The 24,971-nt window shown below is 46.7% G+C and overlaps 1 protein-coding gene across 4 annotated transcripts in view; it reads left to right on the top strand.

Moving 5' to 3' along the window:
* The window catches only part of SNX10 (sorting nexin 10), a 181,080-nt gene that overhangs the window by 70,486 nt on the left and 85,623 nt on the right, over window positions 1–24,971 (top strand). For 3 of the 4 annotated variants that reach the window (XM_063921996.1, XM_063921997.1, XM_063921998.1), the window contains one exon: window positions 24,852–24,905. In XM_063921996.1, the coding sequence (XP_063778066.1) occupies window positions 24,882–24,905 (24 nt within the window). In that variant the 5' untranslated portion in view covers window positions 24,852–24,881. Of the gene's footprint in view, window positions 1–19,304; window positions 19,390–24,851; window positions 24,906–24,971 lie in introns of those variants that run through there. The other variant, XM_063921999.1, reaches the window with a different exon arrangement.

Here is a 24,971-nt window from a genome sequence, read left to right as displayed (position 1 = left end):
TATAGATAAGAGTATCATGCTCATTAAGCTGTGCATGTGGCAATTACTAGAGATGGGTCCAGAAAACAGAATGCATTAGTGCAGCCTATAGGCTACAACGTCCGATGCCATCTAAAAAAGGCATTTGGTAAATGGGGCATTCATAGTCACAATAGAAATTTATGGAGTCTGACCCAGCATTTCAGAGTTCTGCTTAAATTGCCCCAATACTGTAAATTGCGGCATTCCCCTGAATTTTTTAGCTTTATAAATATGCTCCTAAGAACTTACAAAAAACTAACAAACATCTTGTACAACTGTACAAAACATTGTACTTGTGTGCGCATTGCAGGGATGACTTGACTCTGCCTACAATAGAGGAAACATTTTTGACAGTAATGGTGTGTACACACGGTGAGATTTTCTTACAATTTTGACTATATAGTCAAAATCGTAAGAAAAGTTAGTGCAGATCGCAAGGTGAAAGTCACCTTGCGATCCCGATTTGAAGCCGATGCGCGGTCCCGGCATCGCAAGCCTAGATAGACTGTGCAGGCAAGTCAATTTTGACTATCTCGTAGAAAAGATACTCAAAATTGACACTTAACTAAATCACACATAGTCAGTATCGCAAGCACACTCATTATGTGCTTGCGATGCCGACCTAGCCCCTGTCGCATAGTGAGAATCGGGCATAGCCCGAATCTTACCGTGTGTATGCACCTTAAGGGTGATGTGTGCTACAAGAAAATGGCCGTCCCTTTCCAGCACTCTGATGGCTACATGAGTGGATGAATTACAGGTATTTTGTGCCAAAGGAAGTTTGCTGATTTTACTGGAGATGTGTGTTGCATTTTAGGGGATACATGCCTATGGATGTGTGCTGCATTTAGGAATGTGTGAAGAATTGCATTAACTTTGTAGAAGGGAAAGGGCTAGAGGTGGTCATTTAAGATGCTAGAAAATGGAGTGTAAAATATTTTTAATGCCTAGTAACTTACGGTAAAACCCTCACATTAGTCTGTTCATGAACAAAAGGGCAGACTTACTGACAATCAGCGCACACAGCTGTGAAGAAATAAGAACTGGGGTGGGTGCCCTCTCTGACGTCGTACAGTTGTATGTACAGTCACACCTCTCATGTGGAGCACTACATGCCATCTTCAGCGACACACTAATTCCTGTGAAATGTTTAAATGTAGGTAAGTATGTTGCAAAATAGTCTACTGGGTACGGGATGCGGTCATCATGTTGACACTCACTATGTCCACAGTGAGTGTGTCGACATAATGCCAACACTGGGATGCAGTTAATTTACCGGCTGTCGGGATCCCGGCGATCAGGATACAGACGCTGGAATTCCAGCTATCGGAATGCCGACCCAAACCCTGTATTCCAACTCGAGTGGTGGTCCACGCCACCACCCAAGGGGGAATATAATTCTGTCGCTCGCCACCGGGCCCGATGCGTGTCGAGTGCAGCAAGCCCACAAGGGGCCTCTCTGCACTCCCTGTCGGTATTCCGGCGTCTGGATTCCGGTGTCTGTCTCCTGACCGCCGGTAAATCATACCGAACCTCTAACACTGGGTCTTGTAACTTTATACATGCCACTTACTGAGTCCTGCTTATGAACTACAGAACCTAACTGGGATCGTCTGACTGTAACTGATACATTTTCAGTTTGGTGCAAGAACTAATGTACAGCTGGAAGATTAAACAAACAGAACCACTTGGTTGAGAATGTAGAAAATCTTATCTTATAAAGAAATAATGTTAGAGTGAAGCTTTGCTCCAGTTAAATGAGCGTCTGCACACTAATGGCAATGGACATATTATGAGTGATATTTGTTTACACATAAATTACTGGAATTGTTTGATCTACTGTATGTGCTTTTACTTCATATAGAGATATGTGGCGGTGTTGAAAGAGTATTTGTTTCTGAAAATAACCACTGGCAAATTGCTGGTACACACGCTATTTTGCCATAGCGGATAAGTGATGTGGTTTAATCCTATGACCAAATGCTGCGTCGCCTTTTAGTCACACAGATTAGGGCTGCTGGCTACTCACTCTTGCTTGTTTTTTTCTTTTTTCTTTTTCTTTCTGGAAGGGGGAATGAATTGGGGTGGGTGTGTGCATTTTTTTTATGTGTGTGTGTATATAGAGAGATTATTGATTGTGTGGTGTGTTGTTTTTTTGTTGTTTTTTTTAACAACTAAAACTTAAATTCTTGAAAATATTTTCAGTTGGTTGCTGACTCTTTAGGACACCTGGTCAGCTATCTGTAGTGACTGTAGGGCACATGTTCTCAAACTCTGTCCTCAGGAGCCCACACAGTGCATGTTTTCCAGGTCTCCTCACAGAATCACAAGTGAAATAATTAGCTCCATCTGTGGACCTTTTAAAATGTGTCCATGAGTAATAAATACACCTGTGCACCTGCTGAGTTACCTGCAAAACATGCACTGTGTGGGGTCCTGGGGACCGAGTTTGAGAACCTGTACTCTACTGCATTGGTTCCCAAACTCTGTCCTCAAGTACCCCTAACAGTTAATATTTTCCAGGTCTCCTCACAGGATTGCAAGTGAAATAATTAGCTTCACCTATGGGTCTTTTTAAAATGTGTCAGTGAGTAATGAATACACCTGTTCATCTGCTAAGTGACCGGGAAAACATGAAGGGCGTACTTGAGAACGGAGTTGGCAACCACTGCTCTAGGGAGAGTAGAAAGGAACTGGTGCTTACTGATATAGTAAAATATGTAAAGTGCAAAGTGTATGTTTACCACACAAATGAACAAAATACAGCTTATCTGGAGATAATAGTGAGTACCTTCCTTTCCCGACAATAATAAATATGCTAGTTAGTACATACCAAAGATAAAGTGAAAAAGCAGCTTATGCGCTTTATTCAGTACTTTGATCTAAATGATTCACAGTTCCAAATTACTATTACAGAAGGGACAGGAAAAATTGTGGCAATGAATACAGTTCATTATAAAAGCATTCAATTGGAAGATTTTATATATATATATATATATATATATATATATGTATAGAGAGAGAAAGTCCAGCACTCTCATAAGAGTATCCAACGGTGGGGTGCACTATACAGGTTAATCCCCTTTCAGAGTGATTCCAGTATATAGACAAAGTCCAAAAAATAGGCACTCTCCAAGTCACTTTTGAAATTTGCTTAGAACATTTTTATACCATACTCACAGTACCAATAAATGCAAGGCTTCACAGGGTTTGCATACAGACATTGGCCCTCATTCCGAGTTGTTCGCTCGCTAGCTGCTTTTAGCAGCATTGCACACGCTAAGCCGCCGCCTACTGGGAGTGAATCTTAGCTGTGCAGAATTGCGAACGAAAGATTCGCATAATTGCGAATAGAAATTTCTTTGCAGTTTCTGAGTAGCTCGGGACTTACTCTGCCACTGTGATCAGTTCAGTCATTCATTCCTGGTTTGACGTCACTAACACACCCAGCGTTCGCCCAGACACTCCCCCGTTTCTCCAGCCACTCCCGCGTTTTTCCCAGAAACGGCAGCGTTTTTTCACACACACCCATAAAACGTCCAGTTTCCGCCCAGAAACACCCACTTCCTGTCAATCACACTCCGATCACCAGAACGATGAAAAATCCTCGTTATGCCGTGAGTAAAATACCTAACTTTTGTGTAAAATAACTAAGCGCATGCGCAGTAAGCGACTAATCGCAATATAGCGATACTCGGCAACGAGCGAACAACTCTGAATGAGGGCCATTGTGCAACGTTTCGGTTAGTAAATAACCTTTGTCAAGCTTTTCAACATTATAAGCCAACAGCAGTAGCAACAAAGCAGAGTTAGTGCAGCACTAACTGTTTTGTTGCTACTGCTGTTGGCTTATAATGTTGAAAAGCTTGACAGGTTATTTACTAACCGAAACGTTGCACAATGTCTGTATGCAAACCCTGTGAAGCCTTGCATTTATTGGTACTGTGAGTATGGTATAAAAATGTTCTAAGCAATTTCAAAAGTGACTTGGAGAGTGCCTATTTTTTGGACTTTGTCTATGTCTATCTATCTATCTATCTATCTATCTATCTATCTATCTATCTATCTATCATCTATTTATATTTATTATTATGGGGTACCGCAGCAGACATCTTTGTAATCCAGGGGGAATGCACCAGAATGTATTGCAAAAATAGTCCCTGTACTTGTCTATGGGGTCTGTGTAAAGGCACCATTTATCAAGTACCAAAACGCTTAGCTGAGCTAGCCAACACCACATTTAGATGGTGTTAACCCATTGTAACCTACCAGCAACATCTTTACAAATTTGTGCCACTGATCTAAAGGATCCCTCTGTTACTATGCTGCACTGCCTCATGGCCACCTTACCTCTGCAGTATCCGAACCTGGAATAAAGTGGTCATCGGTGACACAGGCATGACACATTGCACCCAACAAGGCATTCCAAATCACTGCCATATTGGATTGTAACTTTTTGTGGATTTTACATAAATCTTATTAAATAGGTTCCTTAAAATGAAAACAATGAAATGCAATGTTCAGGAATTGGCGAGTATGGGCATGGATCGTTGGGTCATTAGGTTGAACACTATTGGTCAACAGTGACTAGGTCGACACCTGAAATAGGTCGACATGGTCATTAGGTCAACATTGAAACGGTCGACATGAGTTAAAAAGCAAATGTGGTTTTCTTTTCTTCGTAAAGTGACCGGGTACCTCAATTAGTGCACCGTGCCCCCTCGCATGGCTCGCTTTGCTTGCCATGCTCCAGGCAAGGTGCCTCGCTCCGCTACCGATGCGCTCGGCACAGGTAACTATTCCCAATCGTAGTCCGTGTGGATCGTAATGTATGAAAAAGTTTTTTTTATTTTAAAAGTGACTCGTGTCTCCTTTTTCATGTGTCGACCTAGTGACCATGTCGACCTAATGCATGTTGACCCAATAGTGGTCGTCGACCTAATGAGTGTCTACCTAAGTGCTGCCGATCTACGGACCGGATACTGGCAAATATTCATGACGGCTGTTTTTGTGCTCCATTACATAATAGATCTGGAAGAAGGCGACTGCATCTCACACTGGTTTCTTGGTTTGGGTTTTCCCCTCACCTGTATGCAAATTTTGTTCCACCTGTGGGGAATTCCATGCCTATAAGGAAGTGACATTCTTCAGCATTAGTTTAGTATTATGTAGTGAGTATGGCACATGTGCAGTTCTAGTTTGAATTACAGCAGTTGTACTAATTGTGAGCTGGGGTATATTTTTACATCTCCCTGTCTCTTTGTGTATTTGTAAACGGATGTTTGTTAAGCAAATGTCACACTCCTTAAACTACCCCTTCTACAAGATATTGCCTACAAAGAAACATTGTGTTCTGCATGAATGACACTGCCGGTGCATGCATGTGTGTTTGATGTAATAGCATACCCTCCAACATGACCCGCCCCGCTAGGTACAAAATGCTCTGTTTCGGAACTTCCCTCTTAATTTATTATTGCCATCTCCTGTGAAGAAACAGCTTTCTTATTATTTAACTAGTTCAACACAGGTGATGGAAATCATAAATTAAGAGGGAAGTCCAGGAACAGAGCATTTTGTACCTAGTGGGGCGGGTCATGTTGGAGGGTCTGTAATAGCATGTATGTATATTTATATATTTGTGTATGTATTATTGTACCAGCATATTCTGTAGCACTTATACAATTGGTGACAAACACAGATAATAAAACAAGAGTGTGTATTAATTGACAAAGCACAGGCAAATGTTTATCTATATCTCCTATTAATGGTAATGTTTAGATATTGTTTGGGTGTCTTCTTTAGGGACCTTAATGGGCCCTACACACTGCGCGATAGTAATGAAAGATATGAACGATCTTGTTCATTAATGAACGAGATACTGTTCATATCTTTCAGTGTGGAGGCACCAGCGATGAATGAGCCAGGTGACTTGGGGAGTGAAGAAACTTCACTGCCCCCTCCCCCCCCCGGCGCCAGGTCAGCCGTATCCGCCGTCGGGCAGCTCGGCGGCGGATCGGTATGTGTGTAGGGCCCATAAGGCAGTGATGGTGAACCTTTGGCACTCCAGCTGTTGTTGAACTACACATCCCAGCTTGCTCTGCTACTGTTTTTGTGTTTGGCCATGCTAAAACTGTAGCAGGGCATGCTCGTATGTGTAGTTCAACAGCTGGAGTGCCAAAGGTTCCCGATTACTGTCTTAAGGGGTTCATTTTGTACTTTTATCTTTAATGTGCCAGACCCTTTTCCTTTGTTAAAGCAATCCCAGTTAGTGTGACCAAGAAAACACTGCAGCTACCAATGATATAATCATATATAATTATATCACAATGATATAATGGAGGTCTGAGTACCTGTATGACCAGGAAAGGGTTCAGTTATTGCAATGAAGGGGTTGGGTACAATATGTCGACATGCAAATATAGATATGATCATAATGTCGACTGACCAGGTCGACAGTCATGTAGACAGTGATGAAAATTTGACATTTTAGTGTTGACATATTGTCCTTCCTGGCCCAGTGGTGATTTACCTGCTCTTGGCTGCTCCAGCGCTATCTTAGGTCCCGGCGGTCATGTGACCAATTCCTCTCCCCTTTCAGGATCAGCGTCTCCCCCTTTAAGGCTAATTACTTGCAACTTTTAGGTGTGTACACACTGTGACTATATAGTCAAAATCTTATGAAAAGTTAGTGCATATCTCAAGGTGTAAGGCAGCTTGCGATACAGATTCGATCCCGATGCGTGCTTCCGTGGGGTCGGTATCGTAAGGCTAGATAGACTGTGCAGGCAAGTCAATCTTGACTATGTAGTGTACTATCTAGTACAAAGTATAGTCAAAATTGGCACTTAGTCAAAATCGTACATAGACAAAATCTCAAGCACAGATAGTCAAAATCTGTGCTATCTGGGTTCTGGGAGGAGTTCAAGGGAAATAGCATAGTCAAAATCGGGCATAGCAATGATCTCACCATGTGTACACACCTCATCTCTTACAACCTGTATCAAGCTCCACATTTACTGCCTGGTTTTATTTCAACCCTTAAAACAAATAATCTACCTCTGTTGCTTAATTTCCTCCAGACTCTTCGTCCCCATATCTTGACATACTGTACAGCATAAATATTTCACCTTGTTTGTGTGGGAAGGCAAAAGACCAAGGGTTTGTATCTTTGTTCTCCAGCACTTTAGTTTAGGAGGGGGCTTAATGTTAATAAATAAATAAATATATCTATATATATATATATATTTACATATATATATCTATATATATATATATATATCTATATATATATATATATGCTTTTCAACTTGCTGGGTGTATTTACTGGCACCCCCAACCCCCCTGTGGGTTAGCCGTCTACTTCCCCTTCTTACTGCCTCAATTCTGTGGTCGTCTTGCTCTGCTTGGATCCCTGCTGCCCACTCCCACCCTGTGATAGCTTGGTCTTTTACCATATGGCATTGATGAGATCACCTATAAGTCCCTGAGCCCATGTGTTATCGTGGCTCCGGCAGCCGCTTATCGCGGCACCCGAAGATCACATAGTGCACCTTCCCATTTCTGCAGATATTGTTTTACAGGTTATTAATAGTGATGAGCGGGTTCGGTTTCTCGGAAACCGAACCCCCCCGAACTTCACCCATTTTACACGGGTCCGAGGCATACTCGGATTCTCCCGTATGGCTCGGTTAACCCGAGCGCTCCCGAACGTCATCATCCCGCTGTCGGATTCTCGCGAGATTCGGATTCTATATAAGCAGCCGCGCGTCGCCGCCATTTTCACTCGTGCATTGGAAATGTTAGGGAGAGGACGTGGCTGGCGTCCTCTCCGTTATTGTTGAACTTGATTGTGCACTATTGCTTAATTGTGGGGAGGGCTGGGGAGCAGCTGTATAATATAGGAGGAGTACAGTGCAGAGTTTTGCTGATCAGTGACCACCAGTTATCCGTTCTCTGCCTGAAAAAAACGCTCCATATCTGTGCTCACAGTGTGCTGCATATATCTGTGCTCACACTGCTTAATTGTGGGGACTGGGGAGCAGCTGTATTATATAGCAGGAGTACAGTGCAGAGTTTTGCTGACAGTGACCACCAGTATACGTTGTCTGCCTGAAAAACACTCCATATCTGTGCTCCGTGTGCTGCTTTATTGTGGGGACTGGGGACCACCAGTATAATATTATATAGGAGGAGTACAGTGCAGAGTTTTGCTGACCAGTGACCGCCAGTATATAATATATAGCATTACGGTACAGTAGGCCACTGCTGTATCTACCTCTGTGTCGTCATTAAGTATACTATCCATCTAGATTCTATACCTGTGGTGCATTTCAGTTGTGCAGTTTGCTGACACAGTGACCACCAGTATACTATATATAGCAGTACGGAAGGCCACTGCTGTACCTACCTCTGTGTCGTCATTAAGTATACTATCCATCTACATTCTATACCTGTGGTGCATTTTAGTTTTGCAGATTGCGGACAGTGACCACCAGTATATATAGCAGTACGGTACGGAAGGCCACTGCTCTACCTACCTCTGTCGTCAAGTATACTATCCATCCATACCTGTGGTGCATTTCAGTTGTGCGCAGTATATATAGTAGTAGGCCATTGCTATTGATATAGTTACTGGCATATAATTCCACACATTAAAAAATGGAGAACAAAAATGTGGAGGTTAAAATAGGGAAAGATCAAGATCCACTTCCACCTCGTGCTGAAGCTGCTGCCACTAGTCATGGCCGAGACGATGAAATGCCATCAACGTCATCTGCCAAGGCCGATGCCCAATGTCATAGTAGAGAGCATGTAAAATCCAAAAAACAAAAGTTCAGTAAAATGACCCAAAAATCAAAATTAAAAGCGTCTGAGGAGAAGCGTAAACTTGCCAATATGCCATTTACGACACGGAGTGGCAAGGAACGGCTGAGGCCCTGGCCTATGTTCATGGCTAGTGGTTCAGCTTCACATGAGGATGGAAGCACTCATCCTCTCGCTAGAAAAATGAAAAGACAAGCTGGCAAAAGCACAGCAAAGAACTGTGCGTTCTTCTAAATCACAAATCCCGAAGGAGAGTCCAATTGTGTCGGTTGCGATGCCTGACCTTCCCAACACTGGACGGGAAGAGCTTGCGCCTTCCACCATTTGCACGCCCCCTGCAAGTGCTGGAAGGAGCACCCGCAGTCCAGTTCCTGATAGTCAAATTGAAGATGTTACTGTTGAAGTACACCAGGATGAGGATATGGGTGTTGCTGGCGCTGGGGAGGAAATTGACAAGGAGGATTCTGATGGTGAGGTGGTTTGTTTAAGTCAGGCACCCGGGGAGACACCTGTTGTCCGTGGGACGAATATGGCCATTAACATGCCTGGTCAAAATACAAAAAAAAATCAGCTTTTCGGTGTGGAATTATTTCAACACAAATGTGGACAACAGGTGTCATGCCGTGTGTTGCCTTTGTCAAGCTGTAATAAGTAGGGGTAAGGACGTTAACCACCTCGGAACATCCTCCCTTATACGTCACCTGCAGCGCATTCATCATAAGTCAGTGACCAGTTCAAAAACTTTGGGTGACAGCGGAAGCAGTCCACTGACCACTAAATCCCTTCCTCTTGTAACCAAGCTCCTACAAACCACACCACCAACTCCCTCAGTGTCAATTTCCTCCTTACCCAGGAAAGCCAATAGTCCTGCAGGCCATGTCTCTGGCAAGTCTGACGAGTCCTCTCCTGCCTGGGATTCCTCCGATGCATCCTTGAGTGTAACGCCTACTGCTGCTGGCGCTGCTGTTGTAGCTGCTGGGAATCGATCGTCATCCCAGAGGGGAAGTCGGAAGACCACTTGTACTACTTCCAGTAAGCAATTGACTGTCCAACAGTCCTTTGCGAGGAAGATGAAATATCACAGCAGTCATCCTGCTGCAAAGCAGATAACTCAGGCCTTGGCAGCCTGGGCGGTGAAAAACGTGGTTCCGGTATCCACCGTTAATTCAGAGCCAACTAGAGACTTGATTGAGGTACTGTGTCCCCGGTACCAAATACCATCTAGGTTCCATTTCTCTAGGCAGGCGATACCGAAAATGTACACAGACCTCAGAAAAAGACTCACCAGTGTCCTAAAAAATGCAGTTGTACCCAATGTCCACTTAACCACGGACATGTGGACAAGTGGAGCAGGGCAGACTCAGGACTATATGACTGTGACAGCACACTGGGTAGATGTATTGCCTCCCGCAGCAAGAATAGCAGCGGCGGCACCAGTAGCAGCATCTCGCAAACGCCAACTCGTTCCTAGGCAGGCTACGCTTTGTATCACCGCTTTCCAGAAGAGAGAGACAGCTGACAACCTCTTACGGAAACTGAGGAAGATCATCGCAGAATGGCTTACCGCAATTGGACTCTCCTGGGGATTTGTGACATCGGACAACGCCAGCAATATTGTGCGTGCATTACATCTGGGCAAATTCCAGCACGTCCCATGTTTTGCACATACATTGAATTTGGTGGTGCAGAATTATTTAAAAAAACGTCAGGGGCGTGCAAGAGATGCTGTTGGTGGCCAGAAGAATTGCGGGCCACTTTCGGCATTCAGCCACCGCGTACAGAAGACTGGAGCACCATAAAACATTCCTGAACCTGCCCTGCCATAATCTGAAGCAAGAGGTGGTAACGAGGTGGAATTCAACCCTCTATATGCTTCAGAGGATGGAGGAGCAGCAAAAGGCCATTCAAGCCTATACATCTGCCCACGATATAGGCAAAGGAGGGGGAATGCACCTGACTCAAGCGCAGTGGAGAATGATTTCAACATTGTGCAAGGTTCTGCAACCCTTTGAACTTGCCACACGTGAAGTCAGTTCAGACACTGCCAGCCTGAGTCAAGTCATTCCCCTCATCAGGCTTTTGCAGAAGAAGCTGGAGACATTGAAGGAGGAGTTAAAACAGAGCGATTCCGCTAGGCATGTGGGACTTGTGGATGGAGCCCTTAATTCGCTTAACCAGGATTCACGGGTGGTCAATCTGTTGAAATCAGAGCACTACATTTTGGCCACCGTGCTCGATCCTAGATTTAAAACCTACGTTGTATCTCTCTTTCCGGCAGACACAAGTCTGCAGAGGTTCAAAGACCTGCTGGTGAGAAAATTGTCAAGTCAAGCGGAACGTGACCCGTCAACATCTCCTCCTTCACATTCTCCCGCAACTGGGGGTGCGAGGAAAAGGCTAAGAATTCCGAGCCCACCCGCTGGCGGTGATGCAGGGCAGTCTGAAGCGAGTGCTGACATCTGGTCCGGACTGAAGGACCTGCCAACGATTACTGACATGTCGTCTACTGTCACTTCATATGATTCTCTCACCATTGAAAGAATGGTGGAGGATTATATGAGTGACCGCATCCAAGTAGGCACGTCAGACAGTCCGTACGTATACTGGCAGGAAAAAGAGGCAATTTGGAGGCCCTTGCACAAACTGGCTTTATTCTACCTAAGTTGCCCTCCCTCCAGTGTGTACTCCGAAAGAGTGTTTAGTGCAGCCGCTCACCTTGTCAGCAATCGGCGTACGAGGTTACTTCTAGAAAATGTGGAGAAGATGATGTTCATCAAAATGAATTATAATCAATTCCTCCGTGGAGACATTCACCAGCAGCAATTTCCTCCACAAAGTACACAGGGACCTGAGATGGTGGATTCCAGTGGGGACGAATTAATAATCTGTGAGGAGGGGGATGTACACAGTGAAAGGGGTGAGGAATCGGAGGATGATGATGAGGTGGACATCTTGCCTCTGTAGAGCCAGTTTGTGCAAGGAGAGATTGATTGCTTCTTATTTTGGTGGGGGCCCAAACCAACCAGTCATTTCAGTCACAGTCGTGTGGCAGACCCTGTCGCTGAAATGATGGGTTCCTTAAAGTGTGCATGTCCTGTTTATACAACATAAGGGTGGGTGGGAGGGCCCAAGGACAATTCCATCTTGCACCTCTTTTTTTCTTTAATTTTTCTTTGTATCATGTGCTGTTTGGGGACAATTTTTTTGAAGTGCCATCCTGCCTGACACTGCAGTGCCACTCCTAGATGGGCCAGGTGTTTGTGTCGGCCACTTGTGTCGCTTTGCTTAGTCACACAGCGACCTTGGTGCGCCTCTTTTTTTCTTTGCATCATGTGCTGTTTGGGGACTATTTTTTTGACGTGCCATCCTGCCTGACACTGCAGTGCCACTCCTAGATGGGCCAGGTGTTTGTGTCGGCCACTTGGGTCGCTTAGCTTAGCCATCCAGCGACCTCGGTGCAAATTTTAGGACTAAAAATAATATTGTGAGGTGTTTAGAATAGACTGGAAATGAGTAGAAATTATGGTTATTGAGGTTAATAAAACTATGGGATCAAAATGACCCCCAAATTCTATGATGTAAGCTGTTTTTTTGGGTTTTTTGTAAAAAAACACCCGAATCCAAAACACACCCGAATCTGACAAAAAATTTTCGGTGAGGTTTTGCCAAAACGCGTCCGAATCCAAAACACGGCCGCGGAACCGAATCCAAAACCAAAACACAACCCGAAAAATGTCCGGTGCACATCACTAGTTATTAATATGTCAGCAATAGAGAGATTAATATTGTCTACACAGTAATTAGGATCTGGCTGTGACGTGCATGTGTTTATCATGGAGGAGATTCACTTCCTAGTAATGTTTATTTTCCTTTTCCTTCGTGCACCTGTAGGGTGTTAGGGAAATGAGCGATATTACTGGTCACAAAGTATCGTCTCTTTTGGTTCCGGTATGCACTTCACAATCGGCGTGGAGAATGCAGTGTATTTTTCTCTGACGTCCTAGTGGATGCTGGGAACTCCGTAAGGACCATGGGGAATAGCGGCTCCGCAGGAGACTGGGCACAAAAGTAAAGCTTTAGGACTACCTGGTGTGCACTGGCTCCTCCCCCTATGACCCTCCTCCAAGCCTCAGTTAGATTTTTGTGCCCGGCCGAGAAGGGTGCACACTAGGGGCTCTCCTGAGCTTCTTAGTGAAAGTTTAGTTTTAGGTTTTTTATTTTCAGTGAGACCTGCTGGCAACAGGCTCACTGCATCGAGGGACTAAGGGGAGAAGAAGCGAACCTGCTTGCTTGCAGCCAGCTTGGGCTTCTTAGGCTACTGGACACCATTAGCTCCAGAGGGACCGAACACAGGCCCAGCCTCGGAGTCCGGTCCCAGAGCCGCGCCGCCGGCCCCCTTACAGAGCCAGAAGCAAGAAGAGGTCCGGAAAAATCGGCGGCAGAAGACATCAGTCTTCACCAAGGTAGCGCACACCACTGCAGCTGTGCGCCTTTGCTCCTCATACACACCTCACACTGCAGTCACTGAGGGCGCTGGGGGGGGGGGCGCCCTGAGCAGCAATAAAAACACCTTGGCTGGCAAACATACATCACATATAACCCCCAGGGCTATATGGATGTATTTTAACCCCTGCCAGAATCCATAAAAAAGCGGGAGAAAAGTCCGCGAAAAAGGGGCGGAGCCTATCTCCTCAGCACACTGGCGCCATTTTCTCTCACAGCTCCGTTGGAGGGAAGCTCCCTGGCTCTCCCCTGCAGTTACTACACTACAGAAAAGGGTTAAAAAAGAGAGGGGGGCACTAATTAGGCGCAGTATTAATAAAACAGCAGCTATAAAGGGAAAAACACTTATATAAGGTTATCCCTGTATATATATAGCGCTCTGGTGTGTGCTGGCATACTCTCCCTCTGTCTCCCCAAAGGGCTAGTTGGGTCCTGTCCTCTATCAGAGCATTCCCTGTGTGTGTGCTGTGTCGGTACAATTGTGTCGACATGTATGAGGAGGAAAATGGTGTGGAGGCGGAGCAATTGCCTGTAATGGAGATGTCACCCCCTAGGGAGTCGGCACCTGAGTGGCTGAGCTTATGGAAGGAATTACGTGACCGTGTCAGCTCTTTACAAAAGATTGATGACATGAGACAGCCGGCTACTCAGCCTGTGCCTGTCCAGGTGTCTCAAAAGCCATCAGGGGCTCTAAAACGCCCGTTACCTCAGATGGCAGATACAGACGCCGACACGGATACTGACTCCAGTGTCGACGATTAAGAGACGAATGTGACTTCCAGTAGGGCCACACGTTACATGATTGAGGCTATGGAAAATGTTTTACTTATTTCTGATAATACCAGTACCACTAAAATGGGTATTATGTTGGGTGAGAAAAAACTGCCGGTAGTTTTTCCTGCATCTGAGGAATTAAATGAAGTGTGTGATGATGCGTGGGTTTCCCCCGATAAAAACTGTTAATTCCTAAAAAGTTATTAGCATCATACCTCTTCCCGCCAGAGGATAGGGCACGTTGGGAAACACCCCCTAGGGTGGATAAAGCGCTCACACGCTTGTCTAAACAGGTGGCACTACCGTCCCTGGATACGGCCGCCCTTAAGGAACCTGCTGACAGAAAGCAGGAAAATATCCTAAAAATGTATATACACTCACACGGGTGTGATACTGCGACCAGCAATTGCCTCAGCCTGGTTGTGCAGTGCTGGGGTGGCTTGGTCGGATTCCCTGACTGACAATATTGATACCCTAGATAGGGACAGTATATTACTGACTATAGAGCATTTAAAAGATGCATTTCTATATATGCGTGATGCACAGAGGGATATTTGCCGACTGGCATCAAGAGTAAGTGCGCTGTCCATTTCTGCCAGAAGAGGGTTATGGACAAGACAGTGGTCAGGTGATGCTGATTCCAAAAGGCATATGGAAGTATTGCCTTATAAAAGAGAGGAGTTATTTGGGGTAGGTCTAACAGACCTGGTGGCCACGGCAACGGCTGGGAAATCCACATTTTTACCCCAGGTAGCCTCTCAACATAAGAAGACGCCGTATTATCAGGCGCATTCCTTTAGGCCCCATAAGGGCAAGCGGGCAAAAGACTCCTCATTTCTGCCCCGTGGCAGAGGGAGAGGAAACAGGCTGCAGCAGAAGCCATTCACAAGCTGTATTCCCAGCAGGTGATAATCAAGGTACCCCTCCTACAACAGGGAAAGGGGTATTATTCCACGCTGTTTGTGGTACCGAAGCCGGACGGCTCGGTGAGACTTATTTTAAATCTGAAATCCTTGAACACTTACATACAAAGGTTCAAATTCAAGATGGAGTCACTCAGAGCGGTGATTGCGAACCTGGAAGAAGGGGATTATATGGTGTCTCTGGACATCAAGGATGCTTATCTCCATGTCCCAATTTACCCTTCTCACCAAGGGTACCTCAGGTTTGTGGTACAGGACTGTCATTACCAATTCCAGACGTTGCCGTTTGGTCTATCCACGGCACCCCGGGTCTTTACCAAAGTAATGGCCGAAATGATGATACTCCTTCGAAGGAAGGGAGTTTTAGTTATCCCTTACTTGGACGATCTCCTGATAAGGGCAAGATCCAGGGAACAGTTGGTAGTCGGGGTAGCACTATCTCAAGTAGTGTTGCGGCAGCACGGTTGGATTCTCAATATTCCAAAATCGCAGCTGATCCCGACGACACGTCTTCTATTCCTAGGGATGATCCTGGACACAGTCCAGAAAAAGGTGTTTCTCCCGGAGGAGAAAGCCAGGGAGTTATCCGAACTAGTCAGAAACCTCCTAAAACCAGGCCAAGTGTCAGTGCATCAGTGCACAAGGGTCCTGGGAAAAATGGTGGCTTCCTACGAAGCAATTCCATTCGGCAGATTCCACGCAAGAACTTTCCAGTGGGACCTGCTGGACAAATGGTCCGGATCGCATCTTCAGATGCATCAGCGGATAACCCTGTCACCAAAGACAAGGGTGGCTCTCCTGTGGTGGTTGCAGAGTGCTCATCTTCTAGAGGGCCGCAGATTCGGCATTCAGGACTGGGTCCTGGTGACCACGGATGCCAGCCTGCGAGGCTGGGGAGCAGTCACACAGGGAAGAAATTTCCAGGGCTTGTGGTCAAGCCTGGAGACATCACTTCACATAAATATTTTGGAGCTAAGGGCCATTTACAATGCCCTAAGCCAAGCAAGACCTCTGCTTCAAGGTCAACCGGTGCTGATCCAGTCGGACAACATCACGGCAGTCGCCCACGTAAACAGACAGGGCGGCACAAGAAGCAGGAGGGCAATGGCAGAAGCTGCAAGGATTTTTCGCTGGGCGGAAAATCATGTGATTCATCAGTGTTCATTCCGGGAGTGGACAACTGGGAAGCAGACTTCCTCAGCAGGCACGACCTCCACCCGGGAGAGTGGGGACTTCACCCAGAAGTCTTCCACATGATTGTAAACCGTTGGGAAAAACCAAAGGTGGACATGATGGCGTCCCGCCTAAACAAAAAATTGGACAGGTATTGCGCCAGGTCAAGGGACCCTCAGGCAATAGCTGTGGACGCTCTGGTAACACCGTGGGTGTACCAGTCAGTGTATGTGTTCCCTCCTCTTCCTCTCATACCAAAAGTACTGAGAATTATAAGACGGAGGGGAGTAAGAACTATACTCGTGGCTCCGGATTGGCCAAGAAGGACTTGGTACCCGGAACTTCAAGAGATGCTCACGGAGGACCCGTGGCCTCTACCTCTAAGAAGGGACCTGCTCCAGCAAGGACCCTGTCTATTCCAAGACTTACCGCGGCTGCGTTTGACGGCAGGGATCCTGAAGGAAAAAGGCATTCCGGATGAAGTCATCCCTATCCTGATCAAACCAGGAAGGATGTAACCGCAAAGCATTATCACCGCATTTGGCGAAAATATGTTGCGTGGTGCGAGGCCAGTAAGGCCCCGATGGAGGAATTTCAACTAGGTCGATTCCTGCATTTCCTGTAAACAGGAGTGTCTATGGGCCTAAAATTGGGGTCCATTAAGGTTCAAATTTCGGCCCTGTCAATTTTCTTCCAGAAAGAACTGGCTTCAGTTCCTGAAGTTCAGACGTTTGTAAAAGGGGTACTGCATATACAGCCTCCTTTTGTGCCTCCAGTGGCACTTTGGGATCTCACTGTAGTTTTGGGGTTCCTAAAGTCACATTGGTTTGAACCACTTGAATCTGTGGAGTTAAAATACCTCACATGGAAAGTGGTCATGTTGTTGGCCCTGGCCTCGGCCAGGCACGTGTCAGAATTGGCGGGCTTTATCCTGTAAAAGCCCTTATCTGATCTTCCATTCAGACAGGGCGGAATTGAGGACTCGTCCTCATTTTCTCCCTAAGGTGGTTTCAGTGTTTCATCTGAACCAACCTATTGTGGTACCTGCGGCTACTAGTGACTTGGAGGACTCCAAGTTGTTGGACGTAGTCAGGGCCTTGAAAATATATGTTTCCAGGACGGCTGGAGTCAGAAAATCTGACTCGCTGTTTATCCTGTATGCACCCAACAAGCTGGGTGCTCCTGCTTCTAAGCAGACTATTGCTCGTTGGATTGTCATACAATTCAGCTTGCACATTCTGTGGCAGGCCTGCCACAGCCAAAATCTGTAAAAGCCCATTCCACAAGGAAGGTGGGCTCATCTTGGGCGGCTGCCCGAGGGGTCTCGGCTTTACAACTTTGCCGAGCAGCTACTTGGTCAGGGGAAAACACGTTTGCTAAATTCTACAATTTTGATACCCTGGCTGAGGAGGACCTGGAGTTCTCTCATTCGGTGCTGCAGAGTCATCCGCACTCTCCCGCCCGTTTGGGAGCTTTGGTATAATCCCCATGGTCCTTACGGAGTTCCCAGCATCCACTAGGACGTCAGAGAAAATAAGAATTTACTTACCGATAATTCTATTTCTCGTAGTCCGTAGTGGATGCTGGGCGCCCATCCCAAGTGCGGATTGTCTGCAATACTTGTACATAGTTATTGTTAACTAAATCGGGTTATTGTTGTGAGCCATCTATCCAGAGGCTCCTCTGTTATCATGCTGTTAACTGGGTTCAGATCACAAGTTGTACGGTGTGATTGGTGTGGCTGGTATGAGTCTTACCCGGGATTCATAAATCCTTCCTTATTGTGTACGCTCGTCCGGGCACAGTATCCTAACTGAGGCTTGAAGGAGGGTCATAGGGGGAGGAGCCAGTGCACACCAGGTAGTCCTAAAGCTTTACTTTTGTGCCCAGTCTCCTGCGGAGCCGCTATTCCCCATGGTCCTTACGGAGTTCCCAGCATCCACTACGGACTACGAGAAATAGAATTATCGGTAAGTAAATTCTTATTATTGCTAAACCTGGGCATTAAATGTAATTTGTATATAAGACTAGATTGCAGAAGAAGTAACATTCTCTAGCTTATTTTTGGAAGTGGAAAAGGGGAACATATGTTTCCCTTCTTGGAAAACCCACAGAGCCATTTTCTATGACCTTGGGTGGTTCTCAGAAAAGCCAAAACAATTTCAGCAAAATGCTTCACAGATTAGTGTTTCAGTTAGATTGTAGCATAATATATTTTGATGTATCTTACAGGCATTGAAAGGTAACATTACAGTAAATGGGCTGTACAGCTTTGCCTAATTTTAAAATGAATCAGAAGCTGCTTCCAGCATCATTTTTGTATGGTATTTTTATGTGGTGTGCATTTAACCACCCAAGGCGTGCGTATCTGATCCCAGAGCAGAACTGCACACCCAAGAGTGATATAAGAAATGGTCCCTGTTGTGACAAAATTGTTCTACTGGGAGATGATATAAAGTGAAATCGATACAGAAAAGGAAGAAAAAATAGTCTTGTTCAAGTTCTTTAAAGAGATCGTCAATGTTCAAGTCCTCTCTTGTGAGAATTGATGTCAGCTTCTTAAAGTTATGTAGTAGTTTTTGACGTTTTTAAAATTTTCTGTCTAGAATTTGAATTTTTGTCAGTGAGGCAGGGGATGGGCTGCTGTCAGTGGTGGCGAACCTGCGGTTCTCGAGCCAAATGCAGCTTTCTTTACACTGAGGCGGCTCCTGACAGTCTGCACACTTTTAACCCATCTTTCTGCTGCGGGGTACACTGGGCTCCACAAGTCTGGACAATGGGGTGTAGAGTAGGATCTCGATCCGAGGCACCAACAGGCTCAAAGCTTTGACTGTTCCCAGAATGCACAGCGCCGCTTCCTCTATAACCCCGCCTCCCAGCACATGAGCTCAGTTTGTCAGTTGGTGCTGCAGTAAGCAGGCACTTAACAGAGGGGCTGCTCCAGGCAGCCCTAAGAAAAGCTTTTTATGAGGTAAAAAGTGAAGACTTCAAGGGCAGCAGCAGGGGTAAATGTCTTCTGACATTCTCTGCTGCAGCTCCAGCTCTCCCCAGCGGCGCTGTACACTCCCGAGCCCTGGTTGCCGGGTACCTACAGCGGAGGCTCCGGTTTACTTCACGTTAGGCACACACGGCTGGGGCTCTCCAGGATCGCGTGGCCGCGCTTCGGGAGGTGGTAAGTGGGTCCTGCTCGTGGGACCCGGTCTTTATCGCGATCCGACGCGGTCAGTGGGAGGCGGGCCGCGCACGCTGGCGGTGGACACTGTGGATACAGGCGATCCCACTAGATCACCAGGGCATGGGCGCAGGTCAGGTTTTCTCTTAAAACCGATTTTAATATCGCCCACAGTACCCGGTGGTTTTGCCAGCAGGGGGGATAAGGCTTAGACCTGAAGCCCCTCCTCCAGCCCCAGGGCGCCATTTCCAGCAAGTGTTCTTCCGCTGGAGCTGCATCTCTGTCTTCCTTCACTCCCTGTCAGTGTCTGCGGCGCCATTGCTCCTCAGCTCACTGTTCCTGGGACTGCTTGGGCAAATCCTCCTATGTAAAGCCGCCTGGTTGTCAGCGCTGTGCCTTTACATAACACTTAAGTATTCTACCTGCCTTTTTAGACAGTGTTAGTAAGAAAGAGTGTATTTAGTCAGGGGTTTATAGTACAATTACCCTGTGATATACATCCAGTTTCTTACTGTGTAGTGTTATATCTATTGTTATATAGCTGTGTAAGCTAGTCCAGTGCAGTATTATTGTCTGTAATAACCTCTGCATTGTACAAACTGTGACTATTTGTGTGTGCATTGACAGCTGAGTGGTGTCCATCTCGTGTATTTCACTCAACCTGCTATCCCTATATTCTATAACCTGAGGGGGCTTGGTGCGTCAGGTGTTATTTAATATAGGATTTTCACAAAGATATACTGTATTACGTATTTTTCTCTGTGATTTAGTCACCATATCTCTCCTTTATCTCTGCTAGTGCTGACTACACTGCGCAGTGGTTTGGGTTTAGGGATATAGTGCTGCTAATAATTGTACTGTTACCTCATACTGCAAGTTATATCATGTCTGCTTCTAAGGGTAACGGTTCTGGGGCGGAACACACTGCTGGTGTTGCTGAAGCCACAGGCACATATGGGGAGAATATAGCAGCTGTGGGCTCTGGTTCTGTGGGCTCCTTGTCCCCCAGTGGGACTGTGGCAACGGAGGCACATACTGACCCTCCGTGGGCCGCTTTTTCCACGCTTCTGCATACGCTAGTTCGTAAACTAACTCCCCCTATGGGACCCCCAATGCCGGTACAACCGTATGTGGTCCCTGCAGCTAACCCGCCGTGGGCGGACGATTTATCTGCTCAATTAAAGAAGTTGAACCAGTCCCTGACTACTAAAAAGTCTGACCAACGCTCGCCTAAGTCCAAGAGGTCCTCTAAGCGAGCGCTCGTCTCCTCACAATCCACTGCTGTCACTGACACCTCGTCTGATGAAGACAGCACATACACTGACCCCACAGGTTCTGACTCGGATACGGCTGATGGGGAGGGTAGTTCACATGTGGATGTTCCTGATCTTTTGGAGACTATTAAGTTATTTCTGCAGATTACGGATGATCCCGAGCCATACGTTCCTCCTAAGAAACCAGATAGGTTCAAGCGTCAGAAGGTGATCAAACAAGTTTGACCTCACTCTGACCACCTAGTGGATATACGTCAGGAACCCTGGCAAAGCCCAGGTAAGAAGTTTGTGCCTCAAAAGAAGATGCTGGCTCGCTATCCCCTCGCGCCCGAGCTGTCTAAGAATTGGGAAACGCCTGCTCCAGTAGACTCACGTGTGGCTAGGATGGTGGTTTCCTCAGCTCTACCTGTCACTACCGTCACGTCTCTAAAAGAGCCTACGGATAAACGTGTCGAGGGTTGTCTAAAAGCGATTTACACCCTCACGGGTGCTGCACAAAGGCCCACTATTGCAGCTACATGGGCGGCAGTGGCTATTGAAGCATGGGCCTTGGAGTTAGAAGCTGAAATCTCCTCTAACCATGCTAGACAATGCTTGTCATATATTGTCACAGCTTCTCGCTATATTAAAGAGGCGGTTTGTGATGCCTGTATCCTAGCAGCCAAGGCCTCTACTACGTCAGTCCTGGCTCGCAGGATATTGTGGCTGAGATCTTGGTCTGTGGATCTAGAAAAACCCTGGAGGTACCCCCTTTCAAGGGGGATATTCTGTTTGGGGAGGACTTAAATAAGATAGTGGCTGACTTGGCTACTGCCTGTCTGCCTAATACAGCTCCTTCTGTGTCGAAGGCCAAAGGCACATCCTTTCGCCCTTCAGGTAAAGCAAAAGGTCAGGCGTACCATAAGCAGGTCCGCACTTCCAAACCTGGTAAGCCGAAGCCCAAAAGAGCCTGGGCTGCCCGTCAGCCAGCAGCCAAGACCGATAAGCCTGCCGCATGATGGGACGGGCCTCCCCCTGGGGGATCCCAGGGAGGGGGCCCGCTTCTAGGGTATACCCAGGAATGGTTGAAGACCACTTCAGATGCCTGGGTACGGGAAGTCGTCACTCAAGGTTACGCCATAGCCTTCAAAAACCGATCCCCTCATCGATTTTGCCAGACAGACGTCCCGTCAGACCAGACAAAGGCAAACACTCTGCATTCGGTGGTACAGACCCTCCTGGATACAGGAGTCGTAGTACAGGTGCCTCTTGCTCAGAGGGGCCGGGGGTACTATTCTCCGCTGTTTCTAGTCCCGAAACCGAATGGGTCCTCCCGGCCCATTCTCAACCTCAAGGCACTGAACAAATTTGTGAAGGTTTCCAAGTTCCTTATGGAAACACTTCACTCTATATAGTTCTGATCTTGGAACCTGGGGACTACATGGTCTCCCTGGACATACAGGATGCTTACCTGCATATTCCTATAGCAGTGTCACATCAACAATACCTGAGGTTCGCTATTGGCAACCTCCATTTCCAGTTTCGGGCGTTACCTTTTGGTTTAACAACGGCTCCGCGAGTCTTCACCAAAGTTATGGCGGTGATGACGGTGGTACTCCGCCGTCAAGGGGTCAGGATACTGCCGTATCTGGACGACTTGTTAATCCTGGTAAATTCCCCAGATCTTCTCCTGCATCATCTGGATATGACGGTCCGGTTTCTACAAGCCCACGGGTGGCTCATCAACTGGAAGAAATCCTCCCTGGTCCCTGCTCAGAGCATGGTGCATGTGGGAGCACTGTTGGACACTCACAACCAGAGGTTGTTCTTGTCTCAGGAGAAAGTCCTGAAACTTCAGGACAGTATTCGTTGCTTCCTTTCTCGTCCGCAAGTGTCGATACATTCGGCAATGCAGGTGCTGGGCCACATGGTGTCAGCATTCGACGTGGTGGAGTATGCTCAATTCCATTCTCGCCCCCCCCCCCCCCCCCAGAAGCTAATTCTAGCCAAGTGGGACGGCCTGCCTCACCGGATCAGGTCTCGCATGATCTCTTTGACGCATGATCTCTTTGACTCCGGAGGTCCGTCTGTCGCTGCTCTGGTGGCTCCTGGACCGACAATTGTGCAGAGGCCGTCCCTTCTGGATATCCAACTGGGTCCTGTTGATGACAGATGCCAGTCTAAGAGGTTGGGGCGCGGTGCTGGAGCAGCACTCCTTGCAGGGTCGGTGGACCAATCGGGAATCTCTCCTCTCGATCAACATTCTGGAATTGCGGGCGGTCTTCAATGCGTTGAACCTATCCCAGCATTTGATTCAGAGCCGTACTGTTCAAGTACAGTCGGACAACGCCACCACAGACGCTTACATAAATCATCAAGGCGGCACTCGAAGCCGTTTGGCAATGAAGGAAGCCTCACGGATTCTACGTTGGACAGAACGCCATCTACCGGCAATATCGGCAATATTCATTCCAGGAGTCCTGAATTGGGAAGCGGACTTTCTCAGCCGTCAGGACGTGCATGCCGGTCAGTGGGGCCTCCATCCAGAAGTGTTTCAACTCCTCGTGGAAAGGTGGGGTCTTCCAGATGTGGATCTGATGACGTCTCGACACAATCACAAGGTTCCGGTCTTCGGAGCAAGGACAAGGGATCCTCAAGCAGCATTCGTGGATGCGCTGGCAGTGCCGTGGAGTTTTCGTCTGCCGTACGTGTTCCCTCCGGTGTCACTCCTGCCCAGGGTAATTCGGAAGTTCGGAAGTTCAAGCCAGAAAAAGGAAATCTGCTTCTCATAGCTCCGACGTGGCCATGACGGCACTGGTTCTCAGACCTGCAGGGCCTATCGTCAGAGCGTCCACTTCTACTACCACAACGCCCAGACCTCCTCGTTCAGGACCCCTGTGTCTACCAGGACCTAGCCCGGCTGTCTTTGATGGCGTGGCTCTTGAAGCTTTCGTCTTTAGAGCCAAGGGTTTTTCTGAAGAGGTCATTAAAACTATGTTGCGGGCCCGGAAACCGCCCTCTGCTCGGATTTACCATTGGGTCTGGCATTCCTACTTTGTTTGGTGCGCATCATTATGACGCTTCCAAGTTTAGTACAGCCAAACTTTTGGCTTTTCTACAGCAGGGCCTAGATTCAGGCCTGCGTCTGGCCTCCCTCAAGGTTCATATTTCTGCCTTGTCTGTGTGGTTTCAGAGAAAAATTGCGACTTTACTTGATGTTCATACTTTCACTCAGGGTGTGTTGCGTATCCAACCTCCCTATGTCCCGCCTGTGGCTCCTTGGGACTTGTCGGTAAAAGGGGGAGACTGGCTTGTTTCAGTGTATTTTTATGTAGATCTGAATTGTTTCAGTGTTTCTCGCCCCCACTGTGACTAAAAACGGGGGTGTGACACATGACCATGCTCCTAAAAACGTCATACTGAAGGCGGTTGCTCAAAAATAGGCCGTGGCTTTGTGCTAGTTAAGCCATGCCCCATTTTCTTGCTTGCGACGTAGGCTATTTAACTTTTTTATTACAGATATTTTTGAGCTCCTTGCCTCTGACTGGTTGGCCACCCCTGCATTAGGTGAATGCAAACTGGATCTGGTAGTAATGTTTGCAGTAATTACTCTTAGATCTACTTTGCAGGTATCTCTTTCAGCTTTCTTGCATGAAAGGCCTGAATCAGTATTTCAATACTTAGAGCACTACCGTCACTTAATGGTTTTTGGAACCAAGATCTAACCTGTACAAATTCTGCCTGCCTGTGTGCTACTGGTTCTCATTGACTTATTATTAAAAACTAGTTACCAGCCAATCAAAATGATAGAACACCATAACAGTAATGTCAGCACCGGCAGCTGGGCATGCCCGAACTGAGCAACATTTGAATTGCTCTGTCGGGCACCATCTAGTGGCCACTGGTGCGCAAAACACTTTGTACCCCCTTCCCTTCCCCCCTCATAGAGGTGAGGATCAGCGTCTGCCTTTTAGTATATTGGGTGGTTCATTCTCATTGTTGGAACTTTTCTATTTCTCAGCACTTCTGAATAATGTGTTTTAGTGTTCTGCGTAACTTTCTGGCTATATAGTGATGTGCATGCAGAGGGTTTAACAGGCTTTCTGTATTTGGGATACAAGTTCTGAAAGAATTTAAAACCAGACTTCCTGTGTTTGGATATTTGTGGTCATACTTTGTGACTTTAAACAGTGCTTTCTTCTGTTGCAGGTTTTTCGTCATAGTTGACATTGCGGAATTATGCTGCCCAAGGACCGAAAAGGAGTAAGTAACTATTAGTGATTTGTCCCTCTACATGAAACCTAACATCGTAATTATTTTGTGGACTGC

This window comes from Pseudophryne corroboree, chromosome 5, assembly GCF_028390025.1.
Source record: "Pseudophryne corroboree isolate aPseCor3 chromosome 5, aPseCor3.hap2, whole genome shotgun sequence".
Classification (NCBI taxonomy): Eukaryota; Metazoa; Chordata; class Amphibia; order Anura; family Myobatrachidae; genus Pseudophryne; species Pseudophryne corroboree.
This window is presented reverse-complemented; position numbering and strand designations above follow the sequence as displayed.